General features: G+C 48.4%; 2 protein-coding genes across 2 annotated transcripts; both read right to left on the reverse strand.

Annotated features, from left to right (window-relative positions):
• Positions 1 to 1,206: 1,206 nt before the first annotated feature.
• On the reverse strand, positions 1,207 to 7,307 carry MCIDAS (multiciliate differentiation and DNA synthesis associated cell cycle protein). Its single transcript, XM_028119045.2, has 7 exons — positions 7,191 to 7,307; positions 7,007 to 7,103; positions 6,734 to 6,825; positions 3,420 to 3,492; positions 2,637 to 2,860; positions 1,898 to 2,008; positions 1,207 to 1,647 (listed from the first exon to the last, which is right to left on the reverse strand). The coding sequence occupies exons 1-7, from the start codon at positions 7,305 to 7,307 to the stop codon at positions 1,207 to 1,209; spliced, it is 1,155 nt and encodes a 384-aa protein (XP_027974846.2).
• Positions 7,308 to 12,135: 4,828 nt separating this feature from the next.
• Positions 12,136 to 14,494, reverse strand: CCNO (cyclin O). Its single transcript, XM_028119055.2, has 3 exons — positions 13,915 to 14,494; positions 13,110 to 13,295; positions 12,136 to 12,621 (listed from the first exon to the last, which is right to left on the reverse strand). Exons 1-3 carry the CDS (start codon positions 14,299 to 14,301, stop codon positions 12,136 to 12,138), a joined length of 1,059 nt encoding a protein of 352 aa, XP_027974856.1. The 5' UTR covers positions 14,302 to 14,494.
• Positions 14,495 to 25,549: the final 11,055 nt, after the last annotated feature.

A 25,549-nucleotide genomic window follows, 5' to 3' on the forward strand; every position in this document is an offset into this window, starting at 1 on the left:
ATGTTGAGAACTGGGGAGGTTGGGACAAATCACTACTTGACATATGCCAGTCACATAATTTCACAACAGAGTAGAAAAAGGAACCCCACACAAAAGGAAATAGAGGAAAAAAAAGTCAAAGTGAAGGTACTATAAAATGTATAAGTTTTTCTTAGAAGATCAACCCTAGAAATATAAGACATGAATGTGCACCACAGTTTTATCTATGAAATTCAAATAGATAGTTTTACTTTTACCAAGATTTCCACACTTGGTTTCTGGTGCATGCACATGTGCACAGGTGCGTGCACACACACACACACTCCACACACACATATACAAATACATATTATTTTTCATGTGAAATATGCCATTTTCTTAAAACTTACGGTTTTTTTTTTATCAAAGTTTGCTTTTTGTGTGATTCTTCTGTTCAGACATATAAACTATATATAATTAATATAAACATATATCATAAATCTTACAAAATTATATGAATGATCATTACAAACAAATGTGTTTAGCACCTATTTTGTAGATAGCCCATTGCCTCTGACCATCTACATTTTTCTCTACTTTATTGCCCTAAAGCAAGTGTTTTGGCTAACTCTCCTTTTTATTCTTCCAGCCAGAATAAAAGTTTTCAACAGTAAGAAAATTAAGGGTCCTTCCAGGACCAGGGGAAGTTGAGTGATGTAAGGAAGCATTCACTCAGAAACCGGGCTTCTGGGCCAATCTTTAACTAACTAGTGAGAAAGACCAGAAGTTCCCAATAATGCTTGTTATTATAGAAAATTACTTCATCTCTTAGAGCCTCCTTTTCCTTCTTATAAAAGTAGGGCATTATATAATTATAAAACAGCTAAGTGATTTCTAAGTCCTTTCCAGTTCTAAAAGCACATAATTCAAAGCTGCTAAAAATACTTTTTAAAAATTCATTGAGATTTATATATGTTTACACACACACACACACACACACACACACACACACACACACACACACTGTGAAAGGGGAGGGAATATACCGTATTTTATACCAGGACTTTACAGTGCATCATTATCGAGAGACGTTTTTGTTCCTGAAAAATAAGTTTCAGGGTGGCATTCGCCCAGCAGGGGGAGTTCTTCTGAGAGTCCAGGTTCAGGAAACAGTTCCAGCTACTCCCTCTTAGCCTCCAGGCGCTTCAGTCCGGAACAGGACAGTGTTTGGGGGCACCACGTCCTAGCTCAACTGGGGACCCAGCGGAATTTGTAACCCCCGTTGGCTGTCCGAATGGTGAAGGCATTGCCCTGGGGGAAAGCGAGAGTGCGGATGGTGCTATGACTGCGGATGGGGGTGCTGAAGGAGCCTCCCTCTTCCAGCTCACTGTGGCTCAAGTTTAGCGCGCTCCGGCTGCAGTCTGTGCGCAGCCCTCGGAAGGTGCCGTGCAGGTTCCCCGGCACGCCTGCCTCGCTCGCGGGCTCCGGCTGTAGCCGCAGCCGCTTGGGGTCGCGGCTCTGCAGCGCTTCGTCACAGCGCTCGGAAATCTCCCTCAGGATGGCGTCCACTTCCGCGCAATCCTGCCCGGTAGCACTGAACAACTCCTCCAGGCTCCTTTTGGCTGTCGCCTTGAGCAGAAAGGGCTCGGCTGTCGTTCCGCAATTCCGGGACTGTGTGATCATCAGCTTCTACAAAAGATGGGGAGGAGCGCCAAGCTGGGGTCGGCTGGGCTCCCCCGGCGCTGGGCGCGCAAAGCAGACCCGGGCGCCTTTTCGAACTCTGCGGGTTTAGATGCAGGCTGCAAGGGGCTCAGCAAGCTCTCAGCAGCCACCGCCCTTCTCCCAACCCCGCTGGGTCCCAATACTGGGAACAGGGTGGGGGCTACACAGGAACATTTCCGACGTCCCGCAGTGTCCCACAGGCCCGCACCCCACTTACATCCAGCACCGAGGCCAGGTGCCGGGTCCGACTGGCAAGTTCCTTCAGTTGAACGTTCCGCTCTTTGAGCGAGGCGATCTCCTCCTGTTTCTGGGTCAGCGTCACGTGCAGCTGCAGGAGGAGACCCAAATATGAAGAGGTAGGCCACTGTGGTCGGTCTCATCTGTATACTCTGCATGAACTATACCAGGATCCTAATGTCTAATCTGGAACTGGGGACCCAAGGGCACTTGCACTGGTGAGAATAATAATCACTTTTGTTTAGTTGTCCTTTGTTTTTACAAAGCACTTAGACAAAATGTATCTCAATCTTCAGTGTAGCGTGGTGGTGAAGAGTATGGACTTGGGCAACAAGCGGATACAGGTTCTGCCTCTGAAGTTCTATCTTCCTATACTTCAGTTTCCTAACCTGTAAAATTGGGTAGTAAAGTAGTATCTTGTTCAGTGGTTGTATTAGAAGAAAAAGTAAATTGATAAGCACAATACCAGGTGTATAGGAAGCCTTCAGTAAATATTGGTGTCCCTATTAAAAATCTGGTCGGGCAGGATCATTCCCGCTTACTGAGGTTGGAAACCGAGGAGAGCCACTGGAGCAATGGTAGCTAGGAGAAGCACCCGCCCGCGCATTGTTCTGACTTACACTGGGGCACATTCCCTCTCCTGCAACCCCCATTTCCGCCCAGAGCTCCATACCCTGTCCCGAACCCAGGATTCCTGGTGGCCAGCCCAGTGCCCCTACTTGGTTATTCTCAACGAGCGCGTCCCCCAGTGCCCTCTGGTTCTGGTCGGCCACCTCCTTCCAGTACTGCTCCGGCGGGGGCACATCCGGAGGGCGCAGCGGCGGTGACTGCAGGGCCCTTGGGTCCAGCGGCGGAGAGAGACAGGGCCCAAATGGCAATACTTCGCAAGGAGGGAAAGGGAAGTCTCCACCGGCCAGAGGAGGCGACATCAAAGAGGATGAGTCTGAGGAAGAGTGGGAGCTAGGTTCGCAGCCTCAGACTCGTGCCCAGCTAGCTACAGGGACAAAATGCCATGGCGGGTGTAGGGTTTATGTGAAGAAGTTAAGTAAAGCACCCCTCACTCTGCAATCCCTACTTTTCCTAGGCCCTTTCTGATCTTCTTCATACACAGCAGGCGCTCCATATATGCCTATTGAGTTGATCTGAATTCAGTCTCCACGGTAGCCAGGGCAAACCTGCCCAAAGTCCTCCCCCGTCTGCCGTTCTGTACACTCCTGTCACCCAACATTTCCTTGACCACATCACAGAGTAGGGCTCCCTCTCCCAGAACTCGCACCCATAAACTGGGAAAGCGCTATAGATTTCAGCGATTCATCTTCCCCATTAGAAAGTGTGTTGTCTCATAAATATGAAAAAGCCTGACCCATTGACGAGTTACGATGTTGACAGGTGCTGGGTTTACCACCTTCGCGACCACGAAATCGAAATCTGAACTAGTTTGATTTGCGGAGTGGGGGACACGCCCACCTCCCTTTATTTAACTGCGAGGAGACTGCACTTGCCTGCAATGAGATCATCCACTGTGTCTCTGAAATCCTGCAGATTGAAGTCCGGTGCAGTTTGCAGAGAATGGTTCTGAAATAAACCAGAGGTGTGAAAGAGTTACTGTCAGGTCCAGCAGGCCTAAAACACTTCCCAGACCGACAGTCGCCCTGCCGGGCTTGGCAGCGGGTGTGCACGCACTGTCGCTCGCAACCGAGCCCCATACCTGAAAATCAAAGCCCCATCCCAGGCTTGGAACCCAGCAGGCTTGCACTGCCATGGTGAGGAGCGGCACTCGAAGCAGGGACCGGGTCCCGGAGGGTCCTGAAGGGCGCCGAAACTGTGCGGGGCTGTGTTCGAGGCGGGAGTCCTTCGGCGCTCAGCGTAGTGGCCCCATGCTTGGCAGCCGGCAGTCCCCGCGCCGCCTCACTGGCCCCCCACCAGCCAACCAGTTGCCGCCGTGAGGCCCGAGGCGTCCCTCCAGCGTCCCGTGGAACCTCCCCTCAACTTACCTCCGCCCCGCGGAGGAGCGGTGCCCTAAGATAAGGGGGCGGGTGTGCGTAAACTCCGACTTGCCTCCCAAGACCTGACAGCGTGCAGGATCATCCAAAGAAACAACCTGAGGCTCTATATCCTGCCGAGACTCAGTCACAGCTAAACCACCTTCTCCCCATACAAGAAGGGAAAAGGTAGGCTATGATGAGGGGGCAGGGATGCTATGGAAAGTGCTTTTGTTTGGCCTGCAGCAAGGGTGGCCCGTATTGCTCTTCCGTTTCTGAACAAGTCGGAGTTTACTTTCTCCCTACACTGTGATGCTCCTCCTACATCTTGAGCTGGACATCTCCTGGGTTCCCACAATGTGCCTGGGTGTGTGAGGCAGAAGGAGACAGGAGGAGGCTGACAGCCCCAGAACCTTCTTATTCCCTTAATTCGTGGACTTTGAGAGTCGACAAAACTAACTCTTTTACACAGAGTCCCTATGTTAATTCTCACCCAATGTAGGAAGCACGCAGGACCCAGGAAGTGATTCCTCCCCCTTTGAAGAATCTGAAGCTCAGAGAAAGTGAATTGCCCAGTCATCCAACTCTGAAATGGAATTGGGGCTCCTGTCCTAGAATGATGGTGACTCTTTCAATCTTCTTTCCTCCATACCTCATTGCCTCTAGCGTTGATCTCTTTTTTAAGAAAAGCCTGTCTTCCAATGAAGACAGCACTGGGAAAGAGGAAAGAAGTTTCTCAAGGCATATGGTGTGGGGGAATGCATCCAATATGCCCATTAGAAATATCTATTCTACTGATTTCCACTATTGTTGATTGATTCCTTTGTGTTAATCATACTCATCTACCCTAAAGCCCTTCTCTACTATTCAAATATTGCCGAGAAGAGGAACTTACTCTGACCCTAACCTTGAAGAAAGTACAAGGATCAGCTTTCCTCAAGGAGGAGTGCTTCAATCTGGGAGGCCTCAAGCACCAGTTAGGAACTGAAGCTGTAAGGGTGAAAGGAGCTTAGAAAGGGCCGAGGCAAATCCTGAAGCACAAGTTGTGTCCTGGTTGAAGGAGCCAGAAACCAGACTCATTTTCCAAGGGCTGAAAGGTCTTCCTCTTAGTAGAGATTTGGCCAAAACCCTTACCACAAGGAGCCTTGAGGCCAAGTCAGGAACTGGGGCCCAGGAAATGCTTCTTCCTATGCTATACCAGGTCTTTGGCTCATCCTGGACCTCAAACAAACACTCTGTAGTGTTTCTGCTCTGTGTTCACCTTACCCAGCAGGAAGGAGGCTAGGAATTTTGACCTGAGTGTGCAATGGCCAGGGTCTTTCCAGGGGCTCTTCCTCTAAAGGGTGTCTTTCCCTCTCTACCAGCTCTCTCTCCCCCAGGAAAAGTCCTGGACCTCTTGGGCCATCAGGCATGAGCTCTGTGCTTGAAACTTTGAATCCTACCTTCCCAGTTAGATAAAAATCTGGCATTTTTCCAAACCACAATGGCAGCCAAAAAAAAAAAAAAAAAAAAGGCTCATACAGAACATGATGTGAAATTTAAGTTCCGAATACTTAAGCAAAAATTCAACAAGAGCCTGGTTGGTTTTCATGACTTGCAAAATAAACATGTTGGAGTAAGATAGTGATTGGGCCTCTGGGTCAGTTGAAAGATGCTCAAGTATTGTCTTTCCTTATTTGAGCATCCAGATCGAAAAAGAAAAACAAAATGCCCTCTGCAGGGCAATGCCCACTCTCACCCCTTGCCTTACCACTCTCTGCTCTTGTAGCTACCTACCCTGAGTCCATCTGGGCTCTAACCCAATTCTAGAGGCACTTAGGGGAAGCCTGGAAGGTTGTGTTCTACCACCAACCTCAGTTCTCTGAGGTGGTCATATCTTCTGGAGTGTTCAGTGCTGGACATTTCCCCCATGGAACCCGTGTCCCCAGGACCTGCTGCCAGGAAGCTGGAACTGGCACTCCTCCTGTAGGTTGCATCTAGCTAAGACCTCCTGTCCTTCTGGGCACTTCATGTCCCATCGATGAGCCAGGCAGGCTTCTGGCCTCCCCACACACCAATGCTGGGAGGTTCCCTCATCAACTTGGGGAGTGTCAGCAGTGGCAAGTGTTAGAAGTGGGATGGGAGTAAGGAAATAAGTTTTTGAGGAAAAGAAAAAGTCAAATACCTCTTTGCCCCATAAGGGTAAGTGGCATGAGCCTTTGGAGGGGCAGAAAATGACTTTTTTAAAGTGCCCCACTGCTGAAGAGCCATCTCTGCAGAGAGGAACGTTTGCTGTCAGATCTCTTCCAGAGTTCTTTGTCCTTCGTCCCTCTTCCCCTAAGTGTAAACTCTATTCGTCTTTCCCAGTCTTGATCGAGTAATTATCCGTCAATCTTCACACTCCTTAGATACCCAGGGAATGAAAATTGTTAGTGAATGGCCGGAAAGGGAATGTTGGGAGCACTGACAGGACATGTACCAGGTGCCGAGCGCTCCATTTTGTTCCCGCCTCCTCGCCTGGGTCCTCAGTGCTCAATCTCCAGCTTGCTTTGTCACAGCTCCAGGGAATAGATGGGGAGAACAGGAGACCCCTTACCTGGAGGGAAGTTCTCCAGGTGAGCCCCTCTGTCCCAAGTTGGTCAGAACAACTCTGAGAATGCGGCCGACGCAAAAGACTAAGAGGGAGGAAGAAGTTCCGATCCTCGGGGCTGAGATTCCGCCATGTCTGCCCCCACTAGCTAAATCTGCCTGCGCTCCGGGCCTGAGATGAGCCTCTGCGGAAATCAACCCTGGACTCCAAAGTCGGAATTTGGGCTGTCCGAGGCCGCCGGGCTTCAGGAGTTAAGGGGAGGTACCTGCGAGGCGGTCAAGTCACCACTAGGCGGCGCGTCGGACCCGAGTAGCGACGAGCAGTCCGCGAGGTCTTGCAGGTCTATGGTGGTGAGGGCTGAGCGGGGAGAACCGGAGACACGCACGAGGCGGGCCCTGAGTCTCTCCGCCAGGGCTCGCCACTGGCATCCCCGCCAGGAAATCGGAGCCCGGGGGAGAAATGTTCTTCTGAGCCGCGCGTGCCCTACCCACCCAGCGCGGGGAACCCGAGGGATCGCGCGGGAGCCAACCAGGCTCACCTGGCAGCGCAGCGGGCTCCGCGTCCGGGGGATCTTCGTACACCGACACTGGGCTGCCGCCGCTGCAACCAGGGAAAAACTTCCGCGGAGGGGCGAACTAGCCGGACACAGAAACGATGAGCATGGGTCAGCCCACGGGACCCAGGGCGTGCGGACCCTGCCCGGCACCGGCCCGCGGCCCCACCTTCCTCTCCAGCTTCCCGGGCTTGACGAAAGACCGGCCCCGCAGCTCCAGCATCCGGTTGGGGCAGATGCTGTCGAAGGCTCGGCGTCCCGCCGCAGCGCCTCCGCACGACTGCATCCTGCTTCCCCGCCCGCTTCCGCCCAGGTGCTGGTTATTCGGCAGCGGCGGCTGTGGCCGCGGCTGCAATAGCGACCCACAGTCAGCGCTCCGCCTGGCGCCTGCAAAGGCAGGCGCGTGGCCGAGTTGGAGGCGAGGGGTGGCTGTAAAGGTGCGGAGGGAGGGTCAGTGGAGAGGGAAGACTGCCGCGCGGGAGGGGCGGCTCGCGCCTGAGCGCCGGAGGTGGCGCCTTCAGCCCCGGACAATCTGCGCGCGGGCGGAGGCGTTAAACCCAACCTGGCAACGCGGCTTCCCCCGGGAGCAGCGAGCGCGGGACCAGGGCCCGCGAGCGCCCTTTTGGTGAGCGTTGGCGCCGCCGCCTCCCGGCAGCGCCACAAAAAGGGAGGCTGGACTAACCCCACTGGTCGCTAACACTGGGTACCGCCTTTCCGCTTTTGGACAGCAGGGATGGAAAAGTTAACGATTATTTCATTTTCTTCCCACCCCAGCCATAAGGCACGAACTAAACGCGGAGTGACACTCGCCAAAGCCAGACTCCGGCATTTGACCGCCTTGTAGAATTTGGTGGGGATGTGGAATCTACCCCAAAACTACCCCCAGATTACAGAAGACCCTTCCCCCAAGGCGGGGGGCGCACTTCTGGTCTTGCCTCAAGGACCTGCCCTTGGTTTCTCTTGGCATGATGCCTAGAGCCGCACCCGTACCCTAACTCTGCACTTCCCCGAGCAGCGACGCCTGAGTGCAGTCTTTAAGAGTCAATTAAGAAAAAGCGACATCTACAAATTCTCCTCCCTGTTCGGAAAATGCCACACTGGACGGTCCCAAATCCCCTAAAACCCCAGTCGCTTTCTCCCCCGAAAGCCTCATTTGGCCACCGCAGCATTTGGCCACCCTGGGCACAGCTGGCCTTGCTCGCTCGGCGGAAGTCTTCGCTGCCCTTCCCAAGACTAGGGCCTTTCCCAAGAAAGGACATCTCTAAATCCCTGGGTGAGGGGATCGCTCAGACCACTCTTAGATCTATCGAATTTAAACGGTCACCTGAAATTATCTTTGTAACCTCCTATTGGGCACCTTGTTTGTGTCTTATACCAAGTAGTAGTAATGAAAATCCTCTTTTTTTTAAAGAGGCATGGGGTGCCTGGGTGGCTCAGTTGGTTAAGCGACTGCCTTCGGCTCGGGTCATGATCCTGGAGTCCCGGGATCGAGTCCCACATCGGGCTCCCTGCTGAGCAGGGAGTCTGCCTCTCCATCTGACCCTCTTCCCTCTCGTGCTCTCGATCTCTCATTCTCTCTCTCTCAAATAAATAAAATCTTCAAAAAAATAAAGAGGCATGATCTCTTTTTTTAAAAAAAAAGATTTTATTTATTTATTTGAGAGAGAGAGAATGAGAGGGGGGAGGGTCAGAGGGAGAAGCAGACTCCCTGCCGAGCAGGGAATCCCGACGTGGGACTCCATCCGGGGACTCCAGGATCATGACCCGAGCCAAAGGCAGTCGATCAACCAACTGAGCCACCCAGGCGCCCAGGCATGATCCCTTTTTATTTCTCCCTATTATCTGGATTAATAAAGACACCTCTTAACAGTGTTGGAGATGGTTCTACAATAGTAGAGCTAGAATAGACTTAGAGACTTTTTGACCTATCTATAAATTCAGGGACCTGGTTGGGGTGAGGGCAGGCAGCTAGAATTGGTATGGTATCGCTGATGGTGAGGGGCTCTGGCTTCAGGGTCAGAGTACCTGAGGATTGGAACCAGGCTCCACCAGATCCGTGAGCCCCAGATCTTTAGGAAAAGCATAACACTGGGGCACCTAGCTGGCTCAGTTGGTGGAGCATGTGACTTGATCTCAGGGTTGTGAGTTCGAGCCTCACGTTGGGTGTGGAGATTACTTTAAAAAAAATAAAACTTTTTTTAAAAAAAGGAAAATCATAACACTGACTTCAATAGAGGTGCTATTAAAATGAGATTATGTAATGCAACTGGTGCTTGGTGTGGATAAGTTGGATGTTTTTGATGTTGTTTTAAGGAGGCTTTTCAGCCGCTCTTCCAGCCTCCCACAACTTATTCTTGGCTTTGTTCTGATTCCTGAGTAGCCTAGTCACTAGCCAGTCCTCCATCCCTACCCATCTTCCCAGTCTGTAAGAGGAGGAGGGGAGCTCTTAGTTGAGTTTTGAGAAGATCTCTCACCTGAGACCATTCCTGATTTTACAGAATAGACTCATTTTTCTTCAATGAGTTCCAAAGTGTAGAAAAATAGGGGCATCGTACATAAAAATGTGGCAGAAAGAGCTGGAATAGCATGAATATATGACTCCTATGACTCACATATGATTCTGCAACCAACACACCCATATCCATCTTGGCTGAGTGATGGAGTAAATGCTGGTGAAAACTTCTCCCCAAAGTCACATTTCTGTAAAAGAGCCAGTGGCCCTACCGCCACCCTCAACAGTGGGTTTGAGGGCTCTAGATATTTGGGGACTTGGGTCAGACGATACAATTTTTCCTTCACCTTTTCATCATCACAGACCCACTTCTCAAACAGCTTTGGGATCACCACTTCCCTATCCCTGAGCCTAAGTTGAGAAAGCTCCTAGGGGGCTGAACATTAACATAAGGGGAGAGAAGGGATCTGAGGGGCTCAGAGTAAGTGGTCCTGGTGCTGGAGAGTACCTGGAGGGTGCTTGGGAAGAGAAGTACAAGGAAGATTCTCTAAATTTGGTTTGAGTTTGCTTGCTTTTCATTTATGCAAATTTGTCATACATTTAAACTGATCCTAAAGATAGAACATGACGGAGTTTGTTCCCGCAAAACTTAAGGTTTTTTTAATCTTACAGAAAACTTGAAAAGAGTGCAATGAATAACAGTAGGTTCACCTACAATAGCTAACATTTTTTTCCGTATTTGCCTTCTATTTCTTTCTCCAATGTTTTTTTTTTTTTTCCTGTGCTGCCACCAGTCTTCATTTCTTGAAAATTTGCTATATGCCAGGACTGTGTAGAGGGATTTGTATGGAACATCTCATGAAATCCATACCTCTGAGGCGCCTGGGTGGTGCAGTTGGTTAAGCATCCAGATGCTTGGTTTTGGCTGAGGTCATGAACTCAGGGTTGTGAGACAGAGCCCCGCCACAGGTTCTTCACACTCAGTGCAGAGTCTGCTAAGAATGCTCTCTCCTTCTCTCTCTAAATCTTAAAAATAAATCCATAACTCCATCCCACCAAATAGGTTATTGTTATTCCTAATTCTACAGAAGAGACTCCTGTGTAGAGATGAGACTTGCTCAAGCACTCCAGAGCCCACTTCTTTCATCACTATTTTATACTACCTCAGGATCTCATTTAGGCTTTACAACAGCACTACCAAGATTGTCAGGCTCAGAGAAGTGAAGATATTTGCTGGAGGTGACAGAACTGAGATTCCTCTGGGTCTACAACAGACTCACCACAGTGAGAATGAAGGTGATGAGACAGCTGTGGAGTTAACTCCAGCAAGCCTCGGTCTTTTTTTTTTTTTTTTTTAAGATTTTATTTGACAGAAAGAGAACACAAGCAGGGGGAGTGGCAGGCAGAAGCAGAAACAGGCTCCCCAAGGAGCAGGGAACCTGATGCAGGACTCAATCCCAGGACCCTGGGATCATGACCTGAGCTGAAGGCAGAGACTTAAGCTTAACCCACTGAGCCACCCAGACACCCTTGGTCTCACTTCTCGACTCAGTTTTCTCACCTGTGTCATGACTGGAGGCAGGGACTGTGCTGGCTCTCCAAATATGTTCTCTATAGTCTCTACTGAATGGAACACACTGAGTAGATAACACACCTACCTCAGGAAGAGGGTTTTTTAAAAAGCCCTTCTACAAACCTGTTAAGTGGGAGAAGTTGAGCAGTGTGGCTAAGGATGTGGCTCTAGACTCCCAATCACCTGCCTTCAAATCCTGATTGCTCTACTATTGCCTACCCTCTCTGTGGTCCAGGGCCCTTCTCTGAAAAATGGGATAATACATAGAGTTGTTGGAGGATTGAGACAATGAATGCTGACCACAGTGCGTGGTACATTTAAGCACCCAATGATGGCCATGATTACTATGCCATTGTTCTCCTGGGCTCACATGCAGCAGGTGTAAGACAAAAGTGAACTGTTGAACCAAGTCATCACAGGGTAAATGGGCTCTATTTATCATGGCCACAGTAGCCTGCAAAGCCTTCATTTCCAACATGTTAGTTGTCAGAGTAGGTCTTGCTTTGCCCTAGCTAGTGGGCATGTGTGGTTCCCAGAGCTTCCCAGCTGGGCATCCTCCATGTCCCCACCCCTCTAGACAGCAGACTGCTGTGGGTTCTATTCAGGTTCACATCCCACCTTCCCTTTGGACCTCTGGGAATGAGGAGTCCTCAGCCTCATAAGAGGGTCACGGGATACAGGTCTACAAGTGACCCTCTCAGCGACTGGCATCTCAAAGGACCTAGTGTTCCCAAATAGATATCCTAATTACAGAGTGGGAGCCAGGGAGGCAGGACCCCTCCGTCATTACTACCTGTGTTGCCCAGCTGCCCTCACCTTCCCTCTCCGCAGACAACACAGGCAATAGTGGCATTCAGACAAACCAAGACTGATAGCCTGTTTATTGGGGAAAGACTCAGGTCTCTCAGGTGCACTTAGCAAAATAAATAAACGAGGAGACGCTACTATCGTACACTATTTACAATCTGCAGGACGATCTCGGGAACAAGTGGGAATCAGGAACCCCTCTATGGACCAAGACCGCACTCTTCCACAGCAATGGGAGAGGTCCAGCCGCTGGGCCGGGGTAGACAGGAAACCAGATGTATTTCATTTCAATTTCGGCGACAGGCTGCACTTCTCGCGTATCTGGAAGGGCAGCATGTGAGTCAGGGAGGTCTCGTTTATGGCCACCAGTAGCTGCAGCTTACCCAGGCAGTCCTGCAGTGCGGCCTCGGGGTGCCCGCCCAGGCTCAAGTCTACCGGACGCGGGAGCTGTAGCATATGGTCAGCCAGCGCCAGGCAACAGATGGCCAGCAGGGAGGGAGTGTAGCTGGCGAAGGCATAGTCGGCCAGGCTCAGCTCCGCCACCCCGCGCGCCAGGGCTTGCGCCTCCAGGGCTTCCGAGACCTCAGCCTGCCCGGCCTCCACACGCGCGTGTGTGAAATGCTCCAGGAAGAAGCTGATGGTTGGTGCGCCCAGGCTGAAGTGCAGTTTGTGCAGCACGATGCACTCGAGGTTGCAGAGTTGCTGCCGGGAGAAGGCACCGCAGCACAGGGCCAGGAGCTGCTTCACGCGCGGCGGGTGCACCTCCACCTGCAACACAGGGGCGCTCAGCCCCCGCAGCGCAGCATCCAGGGCCGAGGCCCATCCCAGGGTCAAGCCCGGGAGAAAACCAGGACTCCCCCCATCCCTTCCAGCGAGACAGCTGGGCCTTCGCCTCTCCGTTACTTGCACTTTAATCACCTGGGGTGTACTTCCAGCGCAGTTTCTCTAACTACTGTCCAGCTAAAAAAAGGTTTGAGAAATTTTAAATATTTTCCCCCGAGTCTAGAATAGCAGGGCTACAAAGAGCTGTTGGGATTTACTTCTGGGACCGACTTCACCCTATTTCTTTAGGGGCCAGGTGAAAGGACCGTTAGTAGGGAAGTGGGGGGGAGCTATTGTGAAATTAAAGCTGTGGATGTATACGTTTGCAAATGCATGACAGAATGAATTCGGAGAGCCCAGCACTAAATCTTCTGCGCTGGAAAGCCGGGTGGTGGCCAGAGAGTGGCTGTCCCCCAGACCCCGCTCGGAGGTACCTGTTTGCAAGCGATGAGCAGGGACGTGACCCCAAGCAGCTGGAAGCAGTCTGCAGCCACAGGCGTGGTGGTAAGAAAGCGGTCCAGCGTGTTCACCGTCAGGCAGAGCGATTCGAAGGAGAGGTGGAACTGGCGGTGCACCGGGATCAGCCAGCTAAGAAGTTTACAGCGGGATTCCGCCGTGACCTGCGCGGAGGATCGTGGGAGGAGGACCGGTTAAGCCGCGGGCAAAGAGGGTCTGCAGAAGGAACCTGCCAAGAAAACTCAGGGAGCCTCTCTGGAGGAAGGCACAAAAAGGAAAAACTTAAAAGCGCTGGAAACTGGGAAACACTGGGACGGCGCTGCTGCACAAAGAGCAATGGTCGGGCAAGGAGCCGGAACCCTTGGATTCGTACCTGGCTCTGCGCCGCGTGTGTATACACATTACCTTGTAATCCTCTTGGCAATTCAGTGAGGGGAGAGGGCCACCACTTTGCAGATGAAGAAATAAGCTCAGAATTGTTAAATCACTTGCCCGGGGTCGGGAGGAGTCCTGACTCGAACCTAGAAACTGTCTTCACTCCTCTGCATTCTACCGTGCTCCTGCTAACCAGTATGGAAACTTCGGGCAGGTCACTTAAGCCATCTAGGCCCCACTTTTCTCCATTTGTAAAATGAGGCTGTTGGCCCGGCCCTCTAAAACCCCTTCCCGCTCGGACCGCGAACCTCCGTGCCCCGGGGCGCGTCGGAGGGCAGACGGAGCAGAAGAGGAAAGAGCCCGAGGAAGAGGAGCGGGGGTGGGGACCTCGCTCTCCCAGCGCCTCACTTGTGGCTGCCGCGCCAGCGACTCCCGCGGGTGGAAGTGGCTCTCCCGCGCCTTGCGGAAGACATAGCAGCTCTGACCGTAGTCACGGAAGGTCTGTAGATCTAGCTGCACCAACTGCTGGGCAGGAGCGGGTAGGGGGCTGCAGCCTAGCGCCGCGGATGCTGCGGGACTGTCTGCCCCATCAGACCCGGAGCTGGGGGACTCGAACACGTCGCAAACACCGGAGTCTCCGGGGAGCGGGCACGGGTTCAGAGGCTGCAGCGGCTGTTTCCTCCGGAGGCGTGGACGCCTGCTTTTCTTCACCGGGGCGCGGAGGTTCTGGTCGTTGTCCCGCTTCCCAGCCCGGGCGGCGGGACTCACGAGACTGGTGGGGCAGGGGGTCACCATGGTGCAGCCTGGTGGCCGCTCTACGACTCCTCGCCTGCGACAAACCGAAGGCGCGCTCCAGAGTACGAAGTAAGCTGCCCAGAGCCGCGGCGAAGCCCTAAGTACTCGGCGGGCGCCTTCCCCCTACCACACCCCTGGCTTCTCACTGGATGATTACTGAGCCGCACGAGGCCGCGCTTTTCCGGAGAAAGAACCGCTTGCGAGCAAGCTGCGGGCTGGGTGTAGCCTGCACCGCCCGCAATGGAGAGGAGGAGCTACGCCCGGCTGAGCGCACCCGCCTTGCACTGCTGGTTCCGCGCGCGTCCCGCGTTACCCAGGTAACGGAGCTGGGGTTGCGGCTTGAGCTGCGCCCGCGGCCGGGGGTGGGGCGGCGGCTAGGCGGAGTGAGCGCCGAGTCCCGCCGAGGGGCCGGACTGCTCCGGGGGAAAAAAAAGATTCTCGCGGCCGCCATCTCCGCGTCCTGGTCCAGATAGTCTCGAAGTGCGATCACCCTTCAGGCCGGCTATAATCCAGGTCGGTAATTTGATAAAGATCAGTTTCCAACCTTTCAGGGCTCCAACGAGAATTGTCAGTACAGTTTTCCTCGGTGACCCATATAAGCAATAATTCTAGTTCGATTGCTTTTGTAATTTTTGTTTTAGGCAGGACCCTAGGATCCAGTATCCCTCCTAGAGCTGGTCTCGGGGAGCAGAGCTTCCACAGGTTCTTCTGTGCTGTGTATCTGGGAGCTAGTCCAGCCTCCCAGGCGGGCACTCATGCGCAAAACAGAAGACTGCCCCGTGACCCTCAGACAGCAGGTCTGAACTCCTGTAACCCTTGCTCCACACTTGTCCCACCAAACCAAGTAAACGGAGCGGTTTAAGGATATAACATGGTTGGAGCGTTGCACTGCTAGCTTGATCGAATTGCTCAATCGGCCTCTTCTGTTTTAGGTCATTAGCTTCTAATCCTCTGCCACGGGTAGCTCACCCTTCCTTGGTTATTCCCTGCTCTCCGTTTCTGCTCCTTCAGAAGTTCACAAAAGTAGAGCTGGAGCGGGGGCGCCCAGGTAGGAGAGACGGGGCTGGACGAGGCAGTTTCCTCAGGACACTGCTGGTTTAGAACCTAGCCTCCTGCCCTGGTAGAAGTTGGAGGCCTAAGCCTGAGTGAATCTTCCTAAGGGGTACAAGTAGTATCTAGTCAGCCTTATGGGGAGGTCTCAGTGGCAGGAAACCCACAGACCCTCAGCCTGATGAACTTTCCAGAGGCACTCCCAGAAGTGAGCTTGTTAGGTGTCCCAAGAGCAGGTTCAACCATTCCCACCTGATTTCAGAAGAAAGCTGACAAATTTATGTCCTCAAATTGAAATCCCTGTCTCCAGAACTTTAGTTGGGTGTGGGGTGTTGTCTCTTAGAGATGCAGGAAAGAGAAAAGAGATGGATTTGGAGTTCTGGTCAGTTTTATTCCTATTTCCCTGTAACTTTAAGCAAGGTCTTTAGTCTCTAGACCTAAATAGTTTCATTTGTCACTTGAGAGATTAGCTAAGAACCACCTGTCTTTCAAGATACAGGTGCCAGGACTTGCTGTCTCCTCTCAAGCTATTGTTGGGGAACCATTATGGGGTGAGCAGTGAAATCTGTGGAGAGGGGTCAGCTGTCAGACTTTTTCCTTGAGAAGCTTTCTGGATGAGGAGGAAGGACCTAGGAATCCCGATTCTTCTCATCAGCCCAGATGGCCATGCAGGCCAGTGAAAAGAGTACAAAGTCAACTCCCAGGGTCAGAATTGTCACTCCCATTTATTGGTCATCATGTGCTGGCTGTTTACCTTCTTGGAGTCTCTGTTTCTCATTTCTTAAAAGTGGTTATTAATACTTGCCTTGAGGACCAAGTGAAATATGTCAAAAGCTCAAAGTCCTTTTTAAATATAAAACAGGGGGGGTTACATTAAAGCCTCCTTTGGGAAGTCAATATTCTCACCCTGGAGATACTCTGAAAAAGCAGAAGGATCATTTTATCCACCAGTGGATGTGAGGCTAGTGTCTGTAGTTAGGGTTAACTCCCAACAGAGGGTGCCTGAGCTTTGTACTGATGGGTCTACTCCTCAGTATTTGTGGGTATGCCTGCCATGCCTGGTCCAAGACAGTGATCAAGGCTGCATGGGTCCTGGGGCTCCTGGCTGGCTTAGTCGGTGGCGCATGAGACTCTTGATCCTGGGGGTTGTAAGTTCCAGCCCCAGCTGGGCTGTATAGCTTACTTAAAAAAAAAAAATCCTTTTTTTTTTAAGATTTTATTTATTTATTTGACAGAGAGATACAGTGAGAGAGGGGACACAAGCAGGGGGAGTGGGAGAGGGAGAGGGAGAAGCAGCCTTCCCGCTGAGCAGGGAACCTGATTTGGGGCTCGATCTCAGGACCCTGGGATCATGACCTGAGCCGAGGGCAGATGCTTAACTGACTCAGCCACCCAGACTGCCAACCCCCCAAAAAAACTTTAAAGAAAAAAAAAAGGAAAAGAAAAGGCTGCATGGGTCTTTCCCTCATAGAGCTGACACTCTAGTGGGGCAAGTGAAGAACCATGTGACACATTTAAAAAATGATTATGATAGAGGATCTGAGTAAAATACAGGATACCCAGTTAAACAAATGTCAGATAAATTTTAGCATGAATATGTCTCAAATATTGCATGGGACATTGCAGTACCTTGTATGTACATTAAATGTTTAGACTTTACCTTAAGCCATTGAAGAAGGCTTACCAAAATAGAATCTGTCTTTTGTTTTAAAAGATTATTCTGGCTGATGTGTGAAAAATGGATTGTAGGGGACAAGAGTGGAGGCCATTTAGGTGCAGTATTTGTGGTATGAACAATACAGTGCAAGTGAAGGCCGTCTTATTTTCCCTATGAAGGGTCTTTACAGTTAATTTTTCTAATCTCTCTGGGACCTGGGTGCAGTGCACCTTTAAGGCACTAGGTAAATCTAAAATACTTTAAAGGTGTAGAACCTAATTAAACCCAGGCATCTGTAATGAAAGCTGCTTAACCATGATTTGACCCTGCTTATTTTCAGGTGTGATTTTTGAAATCTGCAGGATGAATAATGGAACTGAAGTTATCTTGTTTGTTTGTTTTTCTTTCCAGTCTGGCACTCAAGCTTCAGTCAAAAGCCCCCACCATCACCCTGCCCCAACTCTTGGACTCTGATTGAGGTAGGAAGAATACATTTGCTAACAGTACCTTGTTTAGCAGAATAAGTGTGTTGGACTTGATACCTAGGGGTGGACAGCTTTGTTAGTACCTCAAATGATCCTTAAGCTCACTTTTGATTTTAAGTCACTAAAATTTATATCTGTCACTAAAAATTGTATTTACTTAAGACTATTTTCTATTAATGTATTGAAGTGCCCAGATTGAGAAGTATTTAAGGTAAAGTCTGACAAGTTTTTCTGGTATTTAGTAAAGAGCAGGAATTTTCTTTTAAGGATTTTATTTATTTATTTGAGAGAGAGAGAGAGAGAGCATGAGTGGAGAGAAGGAGAGGCAGACTCCCTGCTGAGCAAGGAGCCTGATGCTGGGCTCCATCCCAGGACCCTGGGATCATGACCCGAGCCGAAGGCAGACGTTTAACCGACTGAGGCAGCCAGGCGCCCCAAGAGGAGTAATTTTCAACACCGTTTTTAACGCCAGACCCTTGACTTGCACATCTAAATGTCCACTAGTATCGGCCTCTGGGGAAAAGGCCATCTCTTGGTTACCTGCCTTCCTGCTGCTTTGCCACTTGCCAGTTCACCAAGAGCTCAGTGCACACACTCAAGTGCATTGCTTCTTCCCTCATGCATATATGTGCTTTTTCTCCCGATTCACACCCACCAGTGGCATTCTGCCTGGCACAGGTGGTACCGTGTAGTGGTGACGAGCTTCCGCTCTGGAGTCCCCTCCTGGATCGTCATCCCACCTCTGCAGCACACAAGCTCTGCAGACTTGGGCAAGTTACTCAACTTTTTTATTCCTCTTGTTTCCCTAGCTGTTAAAAAACGGGGTGATAAGAGTCTCCTGTAAAATTGTGAGGATTAAATAAGGCATACAGCGTATGCATGAGTGCTCAGTATGAGTTAGCTGCTGCTCTAATTATGTTTTTCTCTAGCTAAGGTATGTGTCTTTCTGCTAAACAGTGTGGCTAAAATAGTACCTGCTGCAATTTTGCTGATCGACATACATATATGATCAGAATTGGACATTGAGAAGAAGTCAAAGAGTAGTAAGCACAGTAGCATTATGCCCGAGGCCAGTCCAGTCCCCAGCTCTTCTGAAATATGGGAGACTAAGTGACTTGTTTCAGTGAGCCTTGAAAGAATTTCTTCAAACCATGATGATAGCCTACTGCTCTCTTTGCTGCTTTCTCTTTAGATGGTAGAATTGCCCATGTAGATCAGAAGTGTCAGGAGGGAGCAGTTCTCATAATAATTCACTCAAAACAAAAATGCAAACTAAAACTATCATGAGATATTATCTTGTATGTAATCTTATTGATAAAAGTCCATACTTTTGATAAGAGGATGCGGGGAAATAGGCCTCCTATGTTTTTGGTGACAGTGTAAGTTGGTACAGCTGTTTTGGAAGATAATTTGGCAAGATTTATAAACATTTAAAATGAACATAATCTTGAGCTCAGCATTTCTATTCCTGGATAATTACTCCACATCAATGCAAATTTACTTTATAAAAAAGGTATTTATCACAGTGGCCATATTAAAAGCAAAACATTGTCTTCAATAAAGGACGTCTAAAACAATATTATGTGGCCACTAAAAAGAATGAGGCAGATGTTTATGGACTAGATGTAGAAGGATCTTCAAAATAGAGTGTTAAACAAAATAAAGCAAGGTGCAAAGCACTATGTCAAATATGTTGTCACTGTGTAAAAAAAAAAAAGAATACATACATATATCCTTGTATATGCATAGAATCTCCCTGGAAAGATAGGCAAGAAGCTGGTAACACAGGATGCCGTTGGGGAGAAGATGTGGGAGACAGAAATAGAGAGCGGGGGCGGACTTCCTATTGTACTTTCATTGACCTTTTGAATTTTGAACTCTATGTGTGTGTTACCTCTTTTTAAAAATAATTTTTCGGGCGCCTGGGTGGCTCAGTTGGTTAAGCTACTGCCTTCGGCTCAGGTCATGATCCTGGAGTCCCGGGATCGAGTCCCACGTCAGGCTCCCTGCTCGGCGGGGAGTCTGCTTCTCCCTCTAACCCTCTTCCCTCTCGTGCTCTCTATCTCTCATTCTCTCTCAAATAAATAAATAAAATCTTAAAAAAAATAAAAAAAATAAAAATAATTTTTCATATGCAGAGGGTCGAAAGCTAGAAAACAAGGAACCCAGGTAAGTCCTGAAAAACAGAGATTGCTATTACATGTGGACATCAGATGCAGTGCTTGCAATGGGACAGGATCTGGTCTGTTGTTTTGGAGGTTGGATTATATCAGTGAACAGAACCGACAGTCCTGTCTTCGCAGAGCTTCTGTGGGGTGTGGCAGTGCAGGGAGAGACAGACGACAGAGGGACTGGGACGCTGGGAGTGCCAGAGGCAGGCTGCATTATTTAATATGTTGGTCAGATAAAGCTCATAGGGAAGATTAGGGCAGAGAACTCGAGGAGCTGGGGGAGTTGGCCACATGGGCATCTGGGGGGAAAGCATCCTAGCCAGAGAAAAGAGCAATGCAAAGGCCCCGAGGCATGAACAGGTCTGCCCTGGGGAGGAAGAGCAAGGAGGCCAGTGTGGCTGGAGTAGGAGTGAAAAGGAGAGCAGCTGATGACGTCAGAGAGGTAATGGGGCCGGATCACAGAGGGCCCTGTTATTGCTAGCAGTCAGGTCGTAAGACTTCCTATGCTTTGTTACAGTGCACTTTTATTTTACTTATTGTAGCATTTAACCATCACCTCAACCATGTGAGATAGGCACAGTTATTGTCCCCATTTTACAAAATGAGAGAATCTTCAGCAAGGATAAGGAGCTTGCTTGAAAATACACAGCTAGTAAGTGGAAAACTAGGACTTAAACCCAAGGCTGTGATTCTAGTCTGGACACTCATCCCTATGCTGTTCTGTGTTTGCTAAATGTTAAGAGAGAACCAAGAAAAGGCTTTGAGTCCACCCTTGGGCCACTGCTTAGAGAGGAGAGTAAAGCTGAGGGGATAGAGCTGATTGAACTTTCTTAGAAAAACCTTGGAGGCTCTGTGGTGTAGTTTAGCAAGGCAGGCAGACTTCCCTGCCCCAAGTATGTGCCAGGCGGTACAAGTTGAGCTAGAATCGGGAGTGGGGAAAAGAAGTACGGCTTGGAGGCTAAAGGAAGTGTGAAGCCATTTGGAGTGTGATGACCACAGCCTGTGTCTAATTTCTATGAACCAGCCACCTCTTGGGAGGTGATTACATGAGAAAGTGACAGTTGACTTAGTTTCTCACAGAGAGCACAAGTTTCAGTTGTCTGGAGAGGGCAAGTTCGGTTATCTGGTAGCCTTGCTGGGAGTGCAGAGAAGGTCTCAGAAAGCAGGCTGGCCTGAAGAGTGAGGGAAACTGGTGGCTTTGTACTTAAGTAGTGACTGATAGGCTGTTCAAAAGTTCAGCTTTCCAGGCGCATGGGTGGCTCAGTCGGTTAAGCATCTGCCTCTTGATTTCGGCTCAGGTCCTGATCTCCAGGTTGTGAGATGGAGCCCCACGTCATGCTCCCCAGTCAGAGGGGAGTCGGCTTGGGTTTCTCTCTCTTCCTCTGTCCCTCCCCTCCCCCTGTACCAGCTCGCTCTCTCAAATAAATCTTAAAAAGAATAAGTTCAGCTTTCATTCCACCTCCCGTTCTTGGTGTGAACATATATTTCAAATGAAGTAGTAAATCTAAGACAAACCAGCAATGGAAGATTTCTATAAAAGATCTCCTGTTACTAGACTGTAACTGTACGGAGATACTGTAGTTGTCTGTCTCTGTTCTTCCACAGCCAATATTTAACAAGTGCCTTCTGAGTGCTGGGCCTCACTCTAGGTTCGCAGCAGAGGGTAGGACACACAAGGCCCCTGCTTGCATCGAATGGGGAGGGGAGAGGCTGAACACAAAACAGTAACAAAATATAAACGTTTTCAGACCATACATAGTAAGTTCTGCGCAGAGATTTGAGTGTGCAGGCCTAGAGTGTGGATGGACGGGTGCTTTAAATTGGATGGTCAGGGATGCCCCTTTGAAGAGCTATTCACCTGTACTGCTTGCATTCACAAGTGAAAAATAAGTCTTTTTCTTTTAATGTTGTGCAAATCCATTCCCTAAGTGGGATTTCTCATAGTACAGTTTACGTTGATATATCATTGTTTGGGGAGCAGTATTTTCTGGTGGGGAGGGACTCCTACAAAGGTTTAGATTATAATAGTTAAATTCTCCTAAAGTAGTTCTCCTGAGGTGATTTGCAAAGAAGTGAGCGCGAGGTAGCCCCACTGTATACAGTGCATTTTCCCCAACCAAATGAAAGATAAATCTCCTACTTCTCTGTTTTTGTTGTTTTTGCTTTTATTTAAATGATGAGGCTGCAGCCTGCAGAAAGGTCTTCTTATGCCCCGTGAGGCATCCTCTGTTAAAATAACCTCAGGCTTCTCTGTTAAACAGGGGAGATCTACCCCGTCTTTTCTTTCTCTACCACACAGAAAACAAAGAGGGCAGCCATTAGTATCTTCAGACTATGGTAAAATAACCCCCTCTCCCAAATGTAAAGCAAAGCTGGTCCTATTGAAAAACAACAAAGGGAAAGGCTGAAGGGCACAGTGTGTAATGCACCTGCTTGAATGTCAAATCACAGGGTGCGGATCAAAACAGAGCAGCTGTTGAGGGCTGCCTAGTCATATGTTTCTTAGAATTTATGAGAAAAGGCACCAAGGGCCTGCAGTTAACAAAAGCTCTTAGCAAGTAGCAGGGTAGATTGCCCTGTTGAGAGGCAGGATCCACTCTCTAGGAGTGTTCAGCTATGTAGATTTGAAATGAATGGATGCTGTGGCTGGATTTTTTTTTTTTTTCTTTCCATGTGGCAAGTCTGGATGCTAAAGTTGTATCCTTCAGGAACAATGTTTCCTGGTACTTGGGAGAGACAGACGAATGTTCAGTTTTCCTCGGCATTATAACCCACATTTCTGTATTACTATTATATCTGCTGTTTCTCTTTCAGCTTGGAGGAATATATGTGTGAACCACTTAGGAAGCATCTGTTTTGTTCCAGACATTGTGCTCTCCTATACTCTAGATTGCAACATTAACTTTTAACTCAAAGACCAATCGGAGGTTTTATTTTCGGTGAAATGCATGAAACAATTTTAACAGGGAACTGTGAAAAATATTTTCACCAAAGTTAAACATTTAGAGAATGTGCCTGACTTACTTTGGTGATGTACAATCACTCTAAAATATGTAGTCCTTCTGGGAAGAGCAATGACAGTCGAATGCACCCCTTGTTCCAAAATAGCAATCAGAATACTCACTGTAAGTGAGTATTTCATTAATCAGTGTTCATTCAGTGTCTGCCCTGAGCCTAGCCCATTGACTTTTTCATCACTGACATTTATTGTGTATTCCTGATTAGAAAATTAATCCCAGTTTGTTACAATAAAATTAGAAAAAAAACTTTTTTAAGGTTTATTTAATTTTTTTTTGAGAGAGTGACAGAGGGCAACAAGGGGAGGGACAGAGGAAGAGGGAGAGAGAGAATCCTCAAGCAGATTTCCCACTAAGCACAGAGCCCAAGACACAGGTTTCTTTCTCAGGATCCTGAGATTATGACCTGAGCAGAAATTAAGAGTCAGCTGCTTAACCGACTGAGCCACTCAGGAGTCCCCAAATTAGAAATTTTTTATATTGAATAGAGAATTTTAGTATTTTTATAATAGGAAACACTAACATTGTGGTATGTACTCTTTCGGTACCTATGTGTATATTTAAACACAACATATATATATTTTTTTATATATACTTTTTAAAAAATTGTTTTTTTTAATATTTATTTGAGAGAGAGAGAAACAGCATGAGAGGGGAGAGGGTCAGAGGGAGAAGCAGGCTCCCTGCCGATCTGGGAGCCTGATGCGGGACTTGATCCTAGGATTCTGGGATCATGACCCGAGCTGAAGGCAGTCGTTTAATCAACTGAGCCACCCGGGCGCCCCTGTTTTTATATATACTTTTTAAAAAAGTTTATTTTTAGTAATATCTACACCCAGTGTGGGGCTTGAACTCATGACCCCGAGATCAAGAGTTGTGTGCTCTTCTGACTGAGCCAGCCAGGCACACCTATATATATACTTCTTATTGACAAAATTAGGCTTTACATAACAACTAAACCTAATTTTAATGACTGAATGAAACAAAGTTGAGTTTCTTGCTCTCAGCCTAGTCCTTGCAGGTCTGGTTGTTGCAGTCAGCTTTCTTTCAGCAATGAGTTAAAGATCAAAGCTGCTTCTTCTAGTTTGAAAATCACCATCTTTAGAGTTGCATGCTATCAGCCATGTGCATAGGAGAGGTAACTTGGTAAACTTGCAGTGGTTCTTTACTGCCTAAGATCGGAATGTGACACATTTTTACTCACATTCCCGTTGGTAAATACAATCACATGATCCCAACCTAATCCAATGGTGATTGGGAATACAGTCTCCTTGTATGTCCAGAAAGAGGAAACAGTGTAGCCTATGTATTGCATTGTCTCTGGCCCATCTCCTTTATCTCATTTAACATTGTATCATGGCATTTTTCCCCAAATCATTAATTATCCTTCAAAATCATGATTTTTAGTAGCTACAGAGTTTTCCATCACATGGACATACCATTCTTTACTTAGTTAGGAATTCCAAGAAGTTTGGTATACAATGACCTACATCCCTTGCTCCACAGTGATTTTTGAAGTTTGGCAGTTAGACTGTTAATTCCCTTTGAGATGTCTAGTTTGTTGGCATTTATTTAGAAATGTTAGGAAGCTAATGTCAAAAGTCCAAAGGAAAAATTTCTCTCTGCCTTAGCACAAACTTCTACAGTCTGCAACCACAAGCAGAGGGACAAATCTACTTAGGTCCCCAGATACCCCATCCTTTCTATAAATGGAGTATTTCCCTCCCTTATTACCCTACTATTGTTTCTCTTCATTCATACCCAGTGTATTTCCTTCTTTCCTAGGCATTTTTTGTTTGTTCATTTGTTTGTTTATTCCTTGGAGCCCATTAATCTTAGGTTTTTACCGCTCAGTTTTTCCCAGTTTGCTCTATATTTCAACTCCTTCCCCAACCCCTTCCCATCCCACCCTCTCCAAGGTGCTGGGCTTACCTGTCAGTGTTACCACTCCCCTTTGCCCATAGGGACTTTGGATGAACAGAGATGTTAGGCAGGTGGGGAGGAGAGAGGGCACACACAACCAAGCTGAATAAGACTTGCTTATAGTAACTTTCAGCAGATGGTGGTTTGAAGCAAATTAATAATTCCATTGTACAACTAAATACACATTGTGCGTGTGTATCCCCAGCAGTCTCCAAATTCTGTCTTCTACATAGAAATTAAGTAGGTGATAAAAATAAATTATCCCCTCCAGAAGAAGAAGAAAGAGAGAAAGGGGCAGAAGGTATAGTGGAGCAAATTATAGCAGAGAACTTCCCTAATGTGGGGAAGGAAACAGGCATCAAAATCCAGGAGGCACAGAGAACCCCTCTCAAAATCAATAAAAAAAGGTCAATACCCCAACATCTACTAGTAAAACTTACGAGTCTCAGAGACAAAGAGAAAATCTTGAAAGCAGCTCGGGAGAAGAGATTTGTAACATAATGGTAGAAACATTAGATTGGCAACAGACCTATCCACAGAGACCTGGCAGGCCAGAAAGGACTGGCATGATATCTTCAGAGCATTAAACGAGAAAAATATGCAGCCAAGAATACTATATCCAGCTAGGCTATCATTGAAAATAGAAGGAGAGATAAAAATCTTCCAGAACAAACAAAAACTAAAGGAATTTGCAAACATGAAACCAGCCCTACAAAAAATATTGAAAGGGGTCCTCTAAGCAAAGAGAGAGCCTAAAAGCAGCATAGACCAGAAAGGAACACAGACAATATAGAGTAACCGTCACCTTACAGGCAATACAATGGCACTAAATTCATACCTTTCAATAGTTACCCTGAATGTAAATGGGCTAAATGCCCCAATCAAAAGACACAGGCTATCAGATTGGATTAAAAAACAAGACCCATCGATATGCTGTCTGCAAGA

This window comes from Eumetopias jubatus, unplaced genomic scaffold (assembly GCF_037043125.1).
Source record: "Eumetopias jubatus isolate StellerSeaLion01/CBP00866 unplaced genomic scaffold, mEumJub1_p1.0 scaffold_5, whole genome shotgun sequence".
In the NCBI taxonomy this organism is placed as follows: domain Eukaryota; kingdom Metazoa; phylum Chordata; class Mammalia; order Carnivora; family Otariidae; genus Eumetopias; species Eumetopias jubatus.